The following is a 13,470-nucleotide window of genomic DNA, read 5'->3' as shown; positions in this document are numbered from 1 at the left end:
AAATGGGGCTCACTTTGAAGCGTTTCCTCTTATTCCATTTAGAATAACATGAGATTTGTTTTTGTCTACAGATAAAAAATAGCCAGAGAGCTGAGAACACATATTTCCTTTATTTCCTTGCCTTTCCTTTAGAGTCAGACCAGTAATAATATACTGTATTTGCTGTTACAGAAACAGAAGACCTGACCTCAAAAGACGAAGAAGCACCTTGAATATAAACAGCAGTTCACAGTGAAATGAGGTCCGCAGAAAAGACAGAAAGAGATTCTGACATATAGGGTAAAGTAATAAATCAATATTTCATGAATTGGGAATTCAGATGGTTAATATTTAATGAGAGAATTTCTGCATCACACTACAGTGAATATCCAGCTTTTAACCCATTTCTCTGCAAAAGCTTGAAGAAATTAGCGCAGCTCTCACTGCTGTTACTTTTTATGAAGGTCTGGCAACGAGGGAATATTTACAGCACTGCCTGCACTCTTTATCATTATAGCCCCATCAGTCTAGACTTTTGGACGCGCAACAAAAACATAATTACTAGCTCTTTTTATCATAGCCCTGCTGAATGATTTGCGATACACTGTCTCATAACATATTTGTATCTACATTTTCCCTTCCTCTATAGTGTTCACTGCTGACATAGAGTTAAACCGATGTTTGTGCAGTTGCCGATGCATTGTACGGTAAGGTTCAAAGGTCATCCGAAGCCAAATAAAACAGTAAGACTAGGAGGATACAGGTTTAACAAGAGTCAGTACAGTCTTGCAAGCAGCTCATCTAGGCATGGCTAAATGCTAACATGCTCACAATGACATTGCTAAAATAGAGGCATGTTATTTACCATGTTCATTGTCACGTTTACAATGTTAGCATGGTAACATTAGCTAATGAGTAATGTTACATATTATATCTTTAAGGGATCGGTATTGGCTAAAATAAAGTGAATCTAAATCTGATCCTGTCTTTACTGTACTCTACTGTGTTTTCTCCAGCTTCTAGTGTTACACCGCTGCTCTCCTTAATTACAGCCGGGCTCTACAGTGTGAGCAGTCTGCTGCATATGTGAGAGTACAAATTAGACTTGTACACCGGTGATTGACTCTGTTCTGACTCCCTTGTTAGCAAAATTCCCTGAGCTTCCAATAAGGAAAATGAAATAAAACAAAACAAATGAAAACCAACTGAATACCCCTCATCTCACTATCCCTTCCAAGTGGTTAGGAGAACCTACAGTTGCCAGTAAAAAACACAGAAAACACGAATGGCTGTCTTGTCTTGAGTGTTGGCGGTGCAACACAGCGAAAGAGTGGAAGAAGATCTGCTACCTCTGTAGATACATAGGGCTTATTCAGTGGTCCACATCATCTGGATTCGTAAAGATCAACAGCTCATTGGTTTTATGCCCTGACAACTGTCATTTGCATTTTCAAATTCTCCTTAGAGTCTGATAGGGTGTTTTGAATTTTACAAATACACCTCGACTTTATCCTGACGGCCTTTTGCAGGTTAGGATTAGACAAGTTCAGATAATATTCGCCAAAAATAAAGATTCAAGAGTTCAACAAAAAAAATACCACCCTTAGGGGATTCAACAAAACCAGTCAGTTGACTGTCTTTGTGCACACAGGATGAGTGTAAGCTGTTGGTAAGCTGTGTAGTCTTTAAAGAGCTTTTTTTTGCCCTTGTGCGCGCACAAGTAGGCGTAAATAGAGAGGAAAAAATTACTGAGAGAAACGCCGATCCTGCTGTTGATCTATGATCAAAATCGAAAGCTCACCTTGATCAATTTTCAGTTGAATCATCAGTATCAGAAACCATCAAGTAAGAAAGGTTTCAGTGCAGCTTACTGATCTGTTTCTATTCGCCTGCATTCACAAATCACACACTATTTGATTTGACAGCGAGTTTTCATCCGTCCCTATCCTGCCACTATCTGACATATCACTTCCTGGGATTCTTCTTTTAAAGGACGGGAAGGTTGCCTGGAGGCTAGACACACAATTCTGTGACTAAATCATCACATGTCTAACACCCACAGCAGGCAGTGTGTCCATCAACAGCAGACTCTCCTCCTCTTGGTCTCTGGAGCACACTTGTGTCTCTAATCCCCTTAAATTCTCACTAACACTACATCACTGCAGACGAGAGTGTCAGCTAAATAGCTTGAGTGAAAATCCAATGCTGAACATTGGACATTCACACTGGCTCATAATCGTCTCTTGCATGAAACCTTATGTTGACAGTCCTCTCTCCTTTGACAGCTCAGGCCCCACGAGTGAGATTATCAGAGCGTTTCCATACACTGACAACAGACAATCGACCTCGCCTCTCAGCCCTTTTCCAAGTGAATGGAGCCGCGAGTTAATTATCACCCAAAGTCAGATCGATACACCCTCTAAGAGGACTATAAATCTGCTCTAGCGTTAAGACGAGCCCATTGTTGCAGTCTGTTTAAGCAGTGGAAGCCTTTGCAGCTCTGGGGCTGGTAGTTAATGTGACGTCTGGGTCCTGTGGGAGCGGGTGTGGGTGACTATACTGCTCTGGCCCACTCCTATCAGGCTTGGATCTTCAGCCTCACTGAATAGAGCTCAGATGATCCCTCCTCTGGCATTTTTGCTTCTGTGGAGCTTTGTACTGTGCGCCTTTCATGCTGACTGCTTCAAAGCTGGCTGGGAGATGCAGATAAAGTGAACTCAAGGGGATAGGCGGCACAGCAAAATAAGGCTGAATTAGCCTGCTATTCCGTCAGGACGCGGGCCTGAGCATCCTCATGTAGCATGTGTGTACTGCTGTTTTTATTAATAACACTTTGGTTTGTCATTTTTCAAGCAAAAATACCAAACATTTTCTAGTTTAAGCCTCTAAATTTTGAAGATTTGCTGATTTTCTTTACCTTATGAGAGGGTGAACTAGATCTTTTTGGATTTTGACTGTTGGTCATGCAAAGCAAGCAATCTGAGGAGTGAGTGAGACGCTCGCCTACCACATACAGTACGCTAAAAAAGGTTTATTGATTTAATTTCATTTCATTTTATGCCCGGAGGTTCCTACTCAGCTCATGATGTCACAGGTTTTTGAAATCACTTTTTTCTCAGCACAAGGAAAGTTTTACAAATATCAAACCTCCATTTTTCAAAAATTCATAATAGAAAGTCATTATTGACCTTGTTTGAAGTTTGAGGTGTCAGTTTTATAATGGTGGTCTGTGAGGAAAATGCTTTTTGGGCTGCAGGGGGATTTTTCACTGCAATACCACAAGTGGCCACAGGGCAAAACTGGAAGCAAGCCAGAGCAGCACCATCCTATCAAGGTCCAATTAAAATGTATGCTAATTGTGTCCCAAACCACTGTGAGGCATACACTACAATCTTTAAAAACATAAGAACACATGATTTTGTGTCTATAATTACCACATGTGTTTTCAATGCGTATTATTATATCATTTAAAATGATATGTTTACAATGATATAGGCTATCGAGGGAGACAACTCTCTCTCTTGATTAAAGAAAAGAAGATTCATGAGTCCGGGCAAACTGCAAAAACCATCTGGTGAAAATTCAGTCCAGGATTAGATTCAGTTTTCTAAAGCAGTCTCAACACATGCTCATGGAAGAGAAAAACCCACAAGGGTGTGTGTGGGTGGCCTGTGCATATAATCTACACAGCCTACTACTCCACATTACCATATCTTCGGCTCAGACACATTCTCATACTTGGACACATGGGATTCCATCGGTTGAGGGGTGTGCGTGATGATTTCTGTGCTTCTCCTTCAGAGGTAATCAAATTCAAAACTCCTCCACCTCCCCACCGCTGTCTCCATGGCGACAGCCAGATGTTGTGCAGTGCACATCACCCCCCACTCCACATGCAAGCCTCGCCTTGGGGCAGAGTAAAGAGGCATCTGTTACCGTTTCCCCCTGCGGCTGCTGAAAATAACCAGGGAGAGACAAAAAGCCAGGCAACACAAAGACGGTGCCAAGAGACTGTTCCCAGAGGAGTGAGCGACTCTGAGCACATTCATACTATGTGAGCTTTGTGCTGTCCATCAAACTCATATGTCCTCTATCCTCTCAAGGGCTCCTAATCAGGGACAGTCCTGATCATTAAAATGCAGCAAAGCATGTGACACCCCCAAATCTTTGGCAATAAACTCACTACATCTGTTCAGCACACATTTGTCCGGATATAAAGATCGTCTGCACCATTTGTCAACAACTTAATCGCATATGAGGTGAACCCCCCGTCGTGAGGTGTGATTAAGATTCACCACCACTTCACTGGCCTTTAATAAGGCATGCATCTAATAACAGTGACATTATGCAGTAATTATGCATCTCCCTGTTGTCCAGACCGAAGGAAACAACAGCCCTATGCAGCTCAGTCCCCCCTGTCTGTAAAGCCATCCTGAGTTGTGTAAAAAGAAAATAACACACTGAATGGGCTCTGTGAGGGATCTCTGAGGAGGGACTGCAGGTTTCAGGCTGCAAACTACCTGGCTTTACATTTATAGCTCTGCAGGGTGAATGATGGCCGGTGTTTCCTGCATCATGACATCGACCTGCTTCCTGGCCTCTCTGATGTTTGATCACATGAGGAGTGTTGATGAGTTACAGTACTGAGGGAGCTTCATCTGACTGACTTGCAAATCAAAATGCAACTGATAATAATTAAAGGCTTTAACCTTGACTCTTCATATTGCTCTTGTGAGTCCCCACTACAGAGAAGATGATAACATTAGGGGTCAAATGGCTTTAACCAAGAAGAACCATTAGCTTAAAGCTGCATTTATTGATCTATAACGTCAGTATATGAGGGAAAAAAATTCATATACCATTTAGTTACAAGTCAATTAACATTTTCCTTAGACTGGGTTTTTAATACCATAATTATAGCTCTGTCCACAGTCATTCAACAATATGAAACAGGATAAAAACAAGTTAACGCTAGTTTCACTCAACAATGCTAGTTAGCGTCAGTTAGCTAACTTACCTTGATATCTGGGAGCATTTGTCTCACTTTGAACGTGGTTTTAGATCCTGTCAACATCTTTGACGACCCGGGTTAACTCGACTCAAATAGAAAAACACGACAAAACCAAAGCCGAATGAATGAAAACAATGTGTGTTATCAGAAGCTAGCAGTCTCCCGGTTAACAGTCGTCTCCTCTTTCCATTTTTTTAAGCGGAGAAAACCGGTAAGAAGAAGAAAGAAAGCTCCGGAGTCCAGTAACGGTTAGCCCGTGTCACCGGCTGCTACAACTGAGGTGTTCAATGTGATCAGGCAAACTATTTTCGCTCTTTTCATCGCTATTCGCGCTGACAAGCATCCGAGTCCCGACCACGCAATTAACAAAAGCACACCCCGCTGAAACCGACCACAGGTCACCGGACTAGTATTAACTGCTGGTGTTTAGTCACTAACGGAGAGATGTGTTCACCGTTACTGCTGCTTTCCTGCCCATCGCGCTCTGTTTGTTTATTCCTTCGCCATAGTGAAACACACACTGGTGAAGTGGCGAAGGGGAAAAAAAGAAAAAAGAAAAGTGCAGCAGTGGAGCTTCTTAAAGGGGCAGTACATCTGGACTGTGAAGAACTGACAGTGAAAGTGTTTTTATTTGTCGAGAAACTGAGCACAATGACAGAAGGTACAGAGAGAGTTCGGTTTTCCCCGCTTTCATTAAGCCCCCTGAACTCACCATCACTCAACCCTGACTTTTTACACTGTGGTGGAAGAAATACCACAAAAAACCTCAAGCATGTGACTCAAGACATTTGGTCTTAAAGCAAGTCCCAAGATCAAGACATGTTTTTTTTTTTTTTACTTCTTAGGAAAGTTAAGAAGGTTGTATTCAACTTTTACAGAAGAGCAATAGAAAGCATCCTGACTGGAAACATCACAAACTGGTATGGTTCGTGCACCGCCCAGGACAGGAAGGGTCTGAAGCAGGTGGTTAAATCTGAACATCACTGGTACCCAACTACAGAGCATCACTGACATCAAGTGAAGTGAGGATACTGAAGACAGCACCCACGGCTGCTGGGGTCTGGCAAAAGATACAGGAGTATCTGCTGTCGTACCACCAGACCACGGAGCAGCTTCTTTCCTCAGGCTGTGAGGCTCCTGAACTCATCCTCAACTACAAACATAAAGATTTTTTTTGTGTGTGTTTCTTGTGCAGCATAAAATGATTACAACTTGCATTTAATTGCACAACACTGTGTTGTACAATGATAAATAAATGAACCTTTGAACCTTTAGTTATGTCAGGACATGCAGCCCTCCCTGCAGTATCCGGTCCTCATAAAGAGAAAGTGATATTATTGACCAATGTATCTAAACTCTTCAAAAGGTATTTGCTTCATTCATTCATTCATTGTTATTATTATTATTATTATTATTATTATTATTAACATCATCATCATAGTGCAATTTATTATCATGTACATGTACTGTGGTGCAGCGTAGGCAATTTAATCTGCTGTATGCATCATATGACCTGTATACAACATCTTAATATGCAAATAAGTGGTAACTATAGCTGTGAAATAAATGAAGTGAAGAAAATAGTTCAGTTATTGTCTCTGCAAAGTGGTGAAGTCGAAGTATCCATCAGAATTCAATGGAAAGTAGTCTCAGTCTCTCTCAGTGCATCATGATGTCCAAGCTTGTTTTTATATCTTGTCCGTGTTCAGCTTTTAATACATCTGTCTTTTGTTTACGCACATGACGGATCTGTTAGTTAGAGATGGTTTTCACATAAATTTGATTTTGTCTGCAGTGGTAGTTGCTTGCACGGCATGTTCTCCCTAAACGACATCCGAGGAAATAACCTTTATCATACTTAGTTAGTAAAATGAAAGAGTCAGCTTTGCTCTGGGTTTTGTATTAAGCCTACTTGGTGTTGAGGCAGTAGCTGAGCCGGTGAGCCAACATCCACTAAACCATTCAACTCTTGACCTTCTAGTGTTTCAAGCCTGCAAAACCTCTCCTCAAAAACAAAATAATCTCATTAATTTACCATCTACAGCCTCTCTGTGGTCAGCAGTACCTTTATTCTGTTCCTGTAGCAGCTCTGCGCAGGGCTGGCTCCTCTCCTCTCATCCAAACTCGTGAGGGGAAAAAAAATCACCAATAACTTTCTTTCAGGAGGAGAAATTCAAACAAAATTCCTTTCCAGCGAGAGCAGGGAAAGTTTGAATAATCCTGAGCGACAGTGTGTCCTGCTGAACAGGTGGGGAGACGGCGTCCTTGTGAACTATAATAGAGAGAGGTCTGGATTTTTTACCACATGGGAAACTGTTCAATATTACATAAGGGTCTCCAATTTCCTCTAATACATAAAACAGTCGCAGACACAGGACCTTGCATCATCTGAGCTGGAGTTATTCAACTATGTATAATGCAACAAGGTTAAGGTAATACAGAACGACACGGACAACAAATTCTCACAATAACACAAACGTCTGAGCTCTGTTTTCTATTCTGTTAGTTCCTATTCAATTTAGTATTTTTTTACGTCTCTGCAGCTCCACTTTGATTATAATGGTGATAACAGAAGACTTATTCCATAGTGGAGAAAATCCTGTTTTCTCTACCTGGAAACTTTAGCACTACAGATGATTTCTGTTAATGCATTATTTGTGCTTAAAGGGCAACTCCACCAATTTTACACATTAAAGTGTGTTTACAGGTCTTGGGGAGTACAACTGCAGCTTCCGCTGGAGCCACAAAAGGCTTTATACTACTTTTTTCACATATGCTCTATTACTCCCCAAGACCTGTAAACACACTTTAATGCGTAAAATTGGTGGAGTTGCCCTTTAAACCTTAACAAACTGACTTTAAAGCAAATATATCGGCCGATAATGTCGGCCAATTGATACATCGATCAATGATGATGTGTTTGTAGCGTCTATAATCCAGAAACCTGTAGATAACAAACATTTTTTCATATTCAACACAGAAAAGAGGGGGAAGCATAAGATTCTTGAAATACAATGAGAATTTATTCAAACGGTGCAAAAAAAATTAATAATTATAATAATAATAATAACCTAACATAAAATCTGATGTTCTTTCTATCCAGATTGCACTGTCACACAGCCTTAGGGCTCTCCTCTCAAAGAAACAAACAAAAACAAAAACAAAAGCAAAAACATTAAAACAATAAAAAATAAAAACAGATCAAAATACCAGGACAAATGAAATCAAGTTAAAATAATGCACAAATTTGGTAAAATGGATCGCCATTTACATGCAACAGTTCCAGTCCCATGCAACTCGAAGGATTCCATGTTAATGTAACTGATGATGAATCTTCTGTCCACACAGAAATTACAGTGTTGTACAATATATAAAAATATATCGGGTCAGCTGTGTCGCAAAACTAATTCTGAGCCATTTCTCTTCGGGTTTGGAGGAAACGAGCTGGGTCAACGAGAACATGTCACTGTCATGTTTTAGCAGAGCACGGATCGGTGGTTGTAGAAAAAAAGTAAACAAAATGTACAAATCAAAACAAAGCAACAAACAAATAAAAGCCGGACCGCTAGACAATTAGCCATGTGAGAAAGAACATCCTAAAATGTTGCAACTAAACATTCCACAAGGAAACCTATTAAAAAATCTCACTATAAATATATATTCTCAAATGGTGTCTTGTTAGGTCAACATTGAGGAAATTAGTTTGCAATGAGCGCGCCTCGAGTGTCAGGAGGCTCGTCTGGGAGTCGCCTTCGACGGGCCAATATGTCACTTTCTGGAAAACACAGATTCTACCCCAAATCCAGGCTCTTACAAGCTTATCATCCATACGTGTTTCACTATCCAACAATATACATTCTTACCCTTTTAAAAACACTGTAAAACTTTGGGCTTACAAAAATAACTTGAACATATTTATACAACCATCTCAGTATTTTTTTAATTTAAATACAAAAAAGTATTCGTAGCCTGTAAAGTCTGATGTTTTACATGTTTCTGAGGCAACTGTTTCATTGCAAAAAATAAAATAAAATAAAAAAACAGTTTTGTAAGCTAATTATTACTTTGGAGGGCGGGAGAGAGAGAATATGCACACATACACATCTTTTTAAAAACAGGCATCACCTTCCCACAGTAAGGGAACACTTCATGGGTCTCTTCTGAATTAAAATGCTAGTGCATGGACACATGTCAACACACAGAAACACAGCAAATGCAAATGTTTTTTGAGGGGGTGGGGGAGAGAAGCATCGGGAAACAGTGTTTTATTGTCATTAAAAACTCTAGTGTTACTTTAAATGCACAGCAAAAAGACTCCCTTCTTCCTGGACTAGCTTTTGCAACGTAGAAAATTTTGTAATATAGTGTTACATAGTGTTAAATTAGCACTACTGAAAATGATTCCCCAATACTTCTGTTATTTTTTTGTTTGTAGTTTAAGTGTAGGTCACGAGGAGAGCTCCAAACACTGAGTTTAAAAGAAAAACAAAACAAGAGTGCCCCCAACTGGGCAAGGCAGTGAATTGCATACTAAATTGTGCTTTTCTAGATTTAATGTCGAAGAACAGATTCAATCAACAAGAATAGAGCAACTTGAGTCACACTACCTCAAAAGAAAAAAAATCCTCACCATGGCTTCTCATAGGGGAAAACATAACGAATTTAAGTAGTCATTTTGACATTAGCACAACTAACAAAAGCCATAAATTTGAAATTATAAGAAGGAAGACTCAAACAGAACATCAGTCTGTATCGACTAGTTGATATGCCTAACTGAAAGAATAAAGGCATCCTCTCAATAGCTTCAACACAATTTTTCAAAATAATAATAATTTGTTACATTTTGGGGCAGTAGTAGTAGAAACTGCAGGCGATGAAGCAAGCAGCGGGTACTTGGTGTTTTCTTGTCTTGCACAACGTACATACAGGATTGTGATGCCACGAGGACAAATGCTGAAAAAGGCAACTAGGAAACTGAGTTAGATGGTGACGCTGGCACCAAATGCTGTAGCTCTACAGTAACTGGATCCTTTTAGAGAAACCCTTCTGACCTGTGGCCCTGATTTCCCACGAACAGAAGTGGCAGTGTCTGCAGAGATGGATGAAGGACAACAGTCAGGCCACTTCGAAAACTGTAAAAAGTTTTGGAACTACGGACATCAGGAAAGTGCTTGAATTTGTGCAAAAAGAGAGAGAGCGCGACTGGATGTGGCGGGACGAATGCGAGAAATTAAGGTACCGCCTTCAATAGAACCTCAGAATTTGCAGCGAGCGACCGAACTAATGAGCATCAGGATGTCATATTAGCAACGTTTGACTTTGAAGTTAGCCTTTTGCGTGATCATGAGATTGTATGAAACATGGTTCACATTTGTTGAATCAGCAGAGCGCAGAGGGTTTGTCAGTTCAAAGCAGCAATTTTCAGAATCATAACTTGTAACCAGAATTTGCCAAGACAATGTGAATCCTATTAGGTATCCACGTCCAACAAAAGTGCATGCGTCTCTTTGCATCATGCAAACAGAAATTGGAGACAACTGTCACCTGTTGCTTGATTTGTGCCAGATGCTTGAGAACAAATCTGTTCAGTTGCTTTATTCGTCTGAAATCCAACATTTCAATAATTTAACTTAACAGCATGATACGCATGTGGTGGGTGTCTCCAAAATCTGATGTGCTGGATGTGAAGTTCTGACTCTGTAGTGTGTAGTGTTGTAAGCCTGCGTCGGCCACAATAATCAAATGCCTCGACGCCAACCATTGTTACAGAAAGAGGAAGACCCAACTGAGGAAGAGAAACATTCCAACAGACACATGAAATACTCTGGATCAGGTTTTGGAGCAGTATCTTACGTAGTGCTGTGCTGCCGTGTCGACTTTGTTCTGTAACGCCTGGTCAATAATGCGACCATCTTCAAAAGGCTGACATCTTCATGATCCAATTTATTGGACAAATAAAAAAAGAGATTTTTAGGTGATATTTGTTTTGCCAAAGAGATACTTGTAACAGTGCAGAGCAGTTTGTCTTCAATGCATGGACATTTATGTGTTTGCATTCTGTAACATTAGCACCACAGCAGCCCACAGAACGCTTCATCATTAGCATTGCACGGTTGGTTCAATTTGCATTGCGCAAATGGTGACCGACGAAAAAGCAATTCGACAAGGATTAATTCTGCTGTTTCCCGAGGTACATATGACGCAAGCATCTAGTAACAGTAGTGTAAAATCTGTATAACACTGAAATCACCCGAACAGGATGTGACTTCAAAATGCTCAAACATCCCTTAATTAACCAATCCAAACATTATCACAGACCACAAATGGAGCGGAGACACTCGTGCCTTTTCTGTTTGTGCTTGCATCGCTGTGTATGAAGTAGTGTTAGTCTGACTTCCTGTATATGTGTGCATGTGCTGTGTTATGCATCGTTGAGTGTTATGTATGGTGCCTGCCATATACATTCTCTCCACTAGGTGGAGACAGGAGCAAGGCGTTAAACTCTGATAAAAGAGGAGAGCCTACAGCTCACACACACAAACACACTCATACATAACGCCTGCATAAGAGCCACAGCAAAATGTAACAGAAGTGCAGTTAGTTTACTCTATGGTCTAACGTGTGACCCCAGCAGTCAGAAACCACCCTGTTTATTCTGCAGTCGTGTCGACTCTCTGCCACTTTCTGAGGTCTATTCTAACAGGAAGTGACACCGCTGAAAAGGGAGGGAGCTGCTTTGGCCTTTCTCTTGTCCATTCAGAGGCTGATCTGCCCCAGACGTTATTTTTTACTAACTGAAAAAGGCCACTCGTCAAATTCAAGCCACAGCAAGGTCCGTTCAGAACCTGTGGATGGCTGCTTCTGGCTCCCTCTTTTTCAGCTCTTCCCGGTAGCAGTAGGAGCAGTAGTTGCCCGTTTCAGGGTGTCCGTAGTAGGTGCAGCTGGGTGTCCGACAGCGGCTGGACTGCAGGCTGGCCAGACCACCGGCGCTGCCCAGTGAGTAGTGTCTGACTGGGGGTTGCCCGCTCCGAGAGTCTAGGTTGGAGCGCATGTCCCGGAAGCCGTTGGTGTAACTCCCAACAGGGGGTTCAGACCCGGGGTAGTCTGGTGGGTCGAACTCAGGGGGGTATGAGGGCGCAAGGCGAGAGGGACTCAGGGAGGCGGGGCCTTGTGAGTTATTGTACTGGGGATGCGGGGGACCCTGCGCCGTGGGGCAGTGCCGGGGAAGGGTTGCGTAAGAGGGGAGGCCGGGGTAAGAGGTCGCTGGGGAGCCACCAGCTAGCTGGCGCCGAGTATCCACGTAGCCGTGCATATGAAGGTGCTGGGTGAGGGGTGCTGCAGCAGGAGGCTGGTCTATGAAGGAGGGCCGGGGGATGGGCACAACAGCAGAGTACATAGAGGGGCTCAAAGGAGTGGGCTTGAGCTGGTTGAAAGAAGGTGACGAGTTCTCCGACAGCTCCTCTTTAGCCTCATAAGGCCGGTAGGTCAGCTCAGGACCAACAACTGTCTCCTTCTTAGGTATCTGGATGCCGTTGGTGATGCCCTTCCTCTCCACATCACGACGCTGTTGTTCTTGCTCCGCCCGGAAGCGCTCCTCTGCATCGGTGAGGTAGCGCTGGATCATCTCCTCCTGGAAGGGCTGCCGGTTGCTGGTCGTGAGGAGGCTGGCGAAGATAAATTTCCTCTCACCTTGCATGGCGGCTCGCAAGATGCCCAGGCTGACCTTGACATCAGCACTGTACTTGTAGGTCTCGCACTCAGTACTGCTCCCACCGCTGCTGCTCATACTGCTCCCCGTTCCATTGAGACGCTCGCTACCTGAGGAGGGGGAGCCTTTCCCAGAATCCTCTGAGGTGTGGGTTGAAGGCGAGCCGTCCTTGCTGCCCTTCCTCCCCCTAAACGAGCCCTTCTTCTTCTCCGCACCCTCCTGCTTGACACCTCCAGCTCCAGCGTTCTTTCCCGTCATCAGTCCACCCACGTTTTTCTTCAGCTTGCTGCCCAGGCTCTTGCCAAAACTGCCGAGTTTATTTGCCACAGAGTCTGCCCTCTTCTTGTCTTTATCCTTGTCCTTCTCCTTCTTGGTTTTGTCCTTCCCTGCTGTTCCTGTTCCCGCCCCTGCTGATCCACTGCTGGAGGAACTGGATGAGGAAGAGGAGCTGTTCTTGGCCAGGGACCCACCTCCATTAACCACTGATCCTGTGGTTGTGTCTCCATTGCCATTGGAGCTGCTGCTGACTGACTCCTTGTCTGACTCTCCTGAGTCAGGAGGCGTGCGGGCATCCTCTCCTGCTGATGCTGTGGGAGACTCGGGCTGGGCCAGAGGGGCTTGCTGCAGGGAGACAAAGCAAAAACACAAGCTAGTGGAAAAATACTCCAGAAAATGTACATCAGGCAAAAAAAACATTCATGACAAATACAAAAAAGGAACATCACATTCTGTCTAAGTTCTAACAATACCGGCACATGACCCTCAGGTATCG

General features: G+C 42.7%; 2 protein-coding genes across 6 annotated transcripts in view; both read right to left on the bottom strand.

Moving 5' to 3' along the window:
- mtmr11 (myotubularin related protein 11) overlaps positions 1–5,522 on the bottom strand; it is a 39,744-nt gene extending 34,222 nt beyond the window's left edge. For both annotated transcript variants that reach the window (XM_084358351.1, XM_084358350.1), the window contains exon 1: positions 4,997–5,522. In XM_084358351.1, the coding sequence (XP_084214477.1) occupies positions 4,997–5,053 (57 nt within the window). In that variant the 5' untranslated portion in view covers positions 5,054–5,522. The remainder of the gene's footprint in view (positions 1–4,996) is intronic.
- Positions 5,523–7,991: 2,469 nt separating this feature from the next.
- Positions 7,992–13,470, bottom strand: part of otud7b (OTU deubiquitinase 7B) — a 39,468-nt gene continuing 33,989 nt past the window's right edge. For all 4 annotated transcript variants that reach the window (XM_084358346.1, XM_084358347.1, XM_084358348.1 and 1 more), the window contains exon 12: positions 7,992–13,319. In XM_084358346.1, coding sequence (XP_084214472.1) covers positions 11,829–13,319 — 1,491 coding nt within the window. In that variant the 3' untranslated portion in view covers positions 7,992–11,828. The remainder of the gene's footprint in view (positions 13,320–13,470) is intronic.

This window comes from Pagrus pagrus, assembly GCF_965226575.1.
Source record: "Pagrus pagrus genome assembly, chromosome: 7".
Lineage (NCBI taxonomy): Eukaryota > Metazoa > Chordata > Actinopteri > Spariformes > Sparidae > Pagrus > Pagrus pagrus.
The sequence above is the reverse complement of the archived record's forward strand: the minus strand, read 5'-3'. Positions and strand labels throughout refer to the sequence as shown.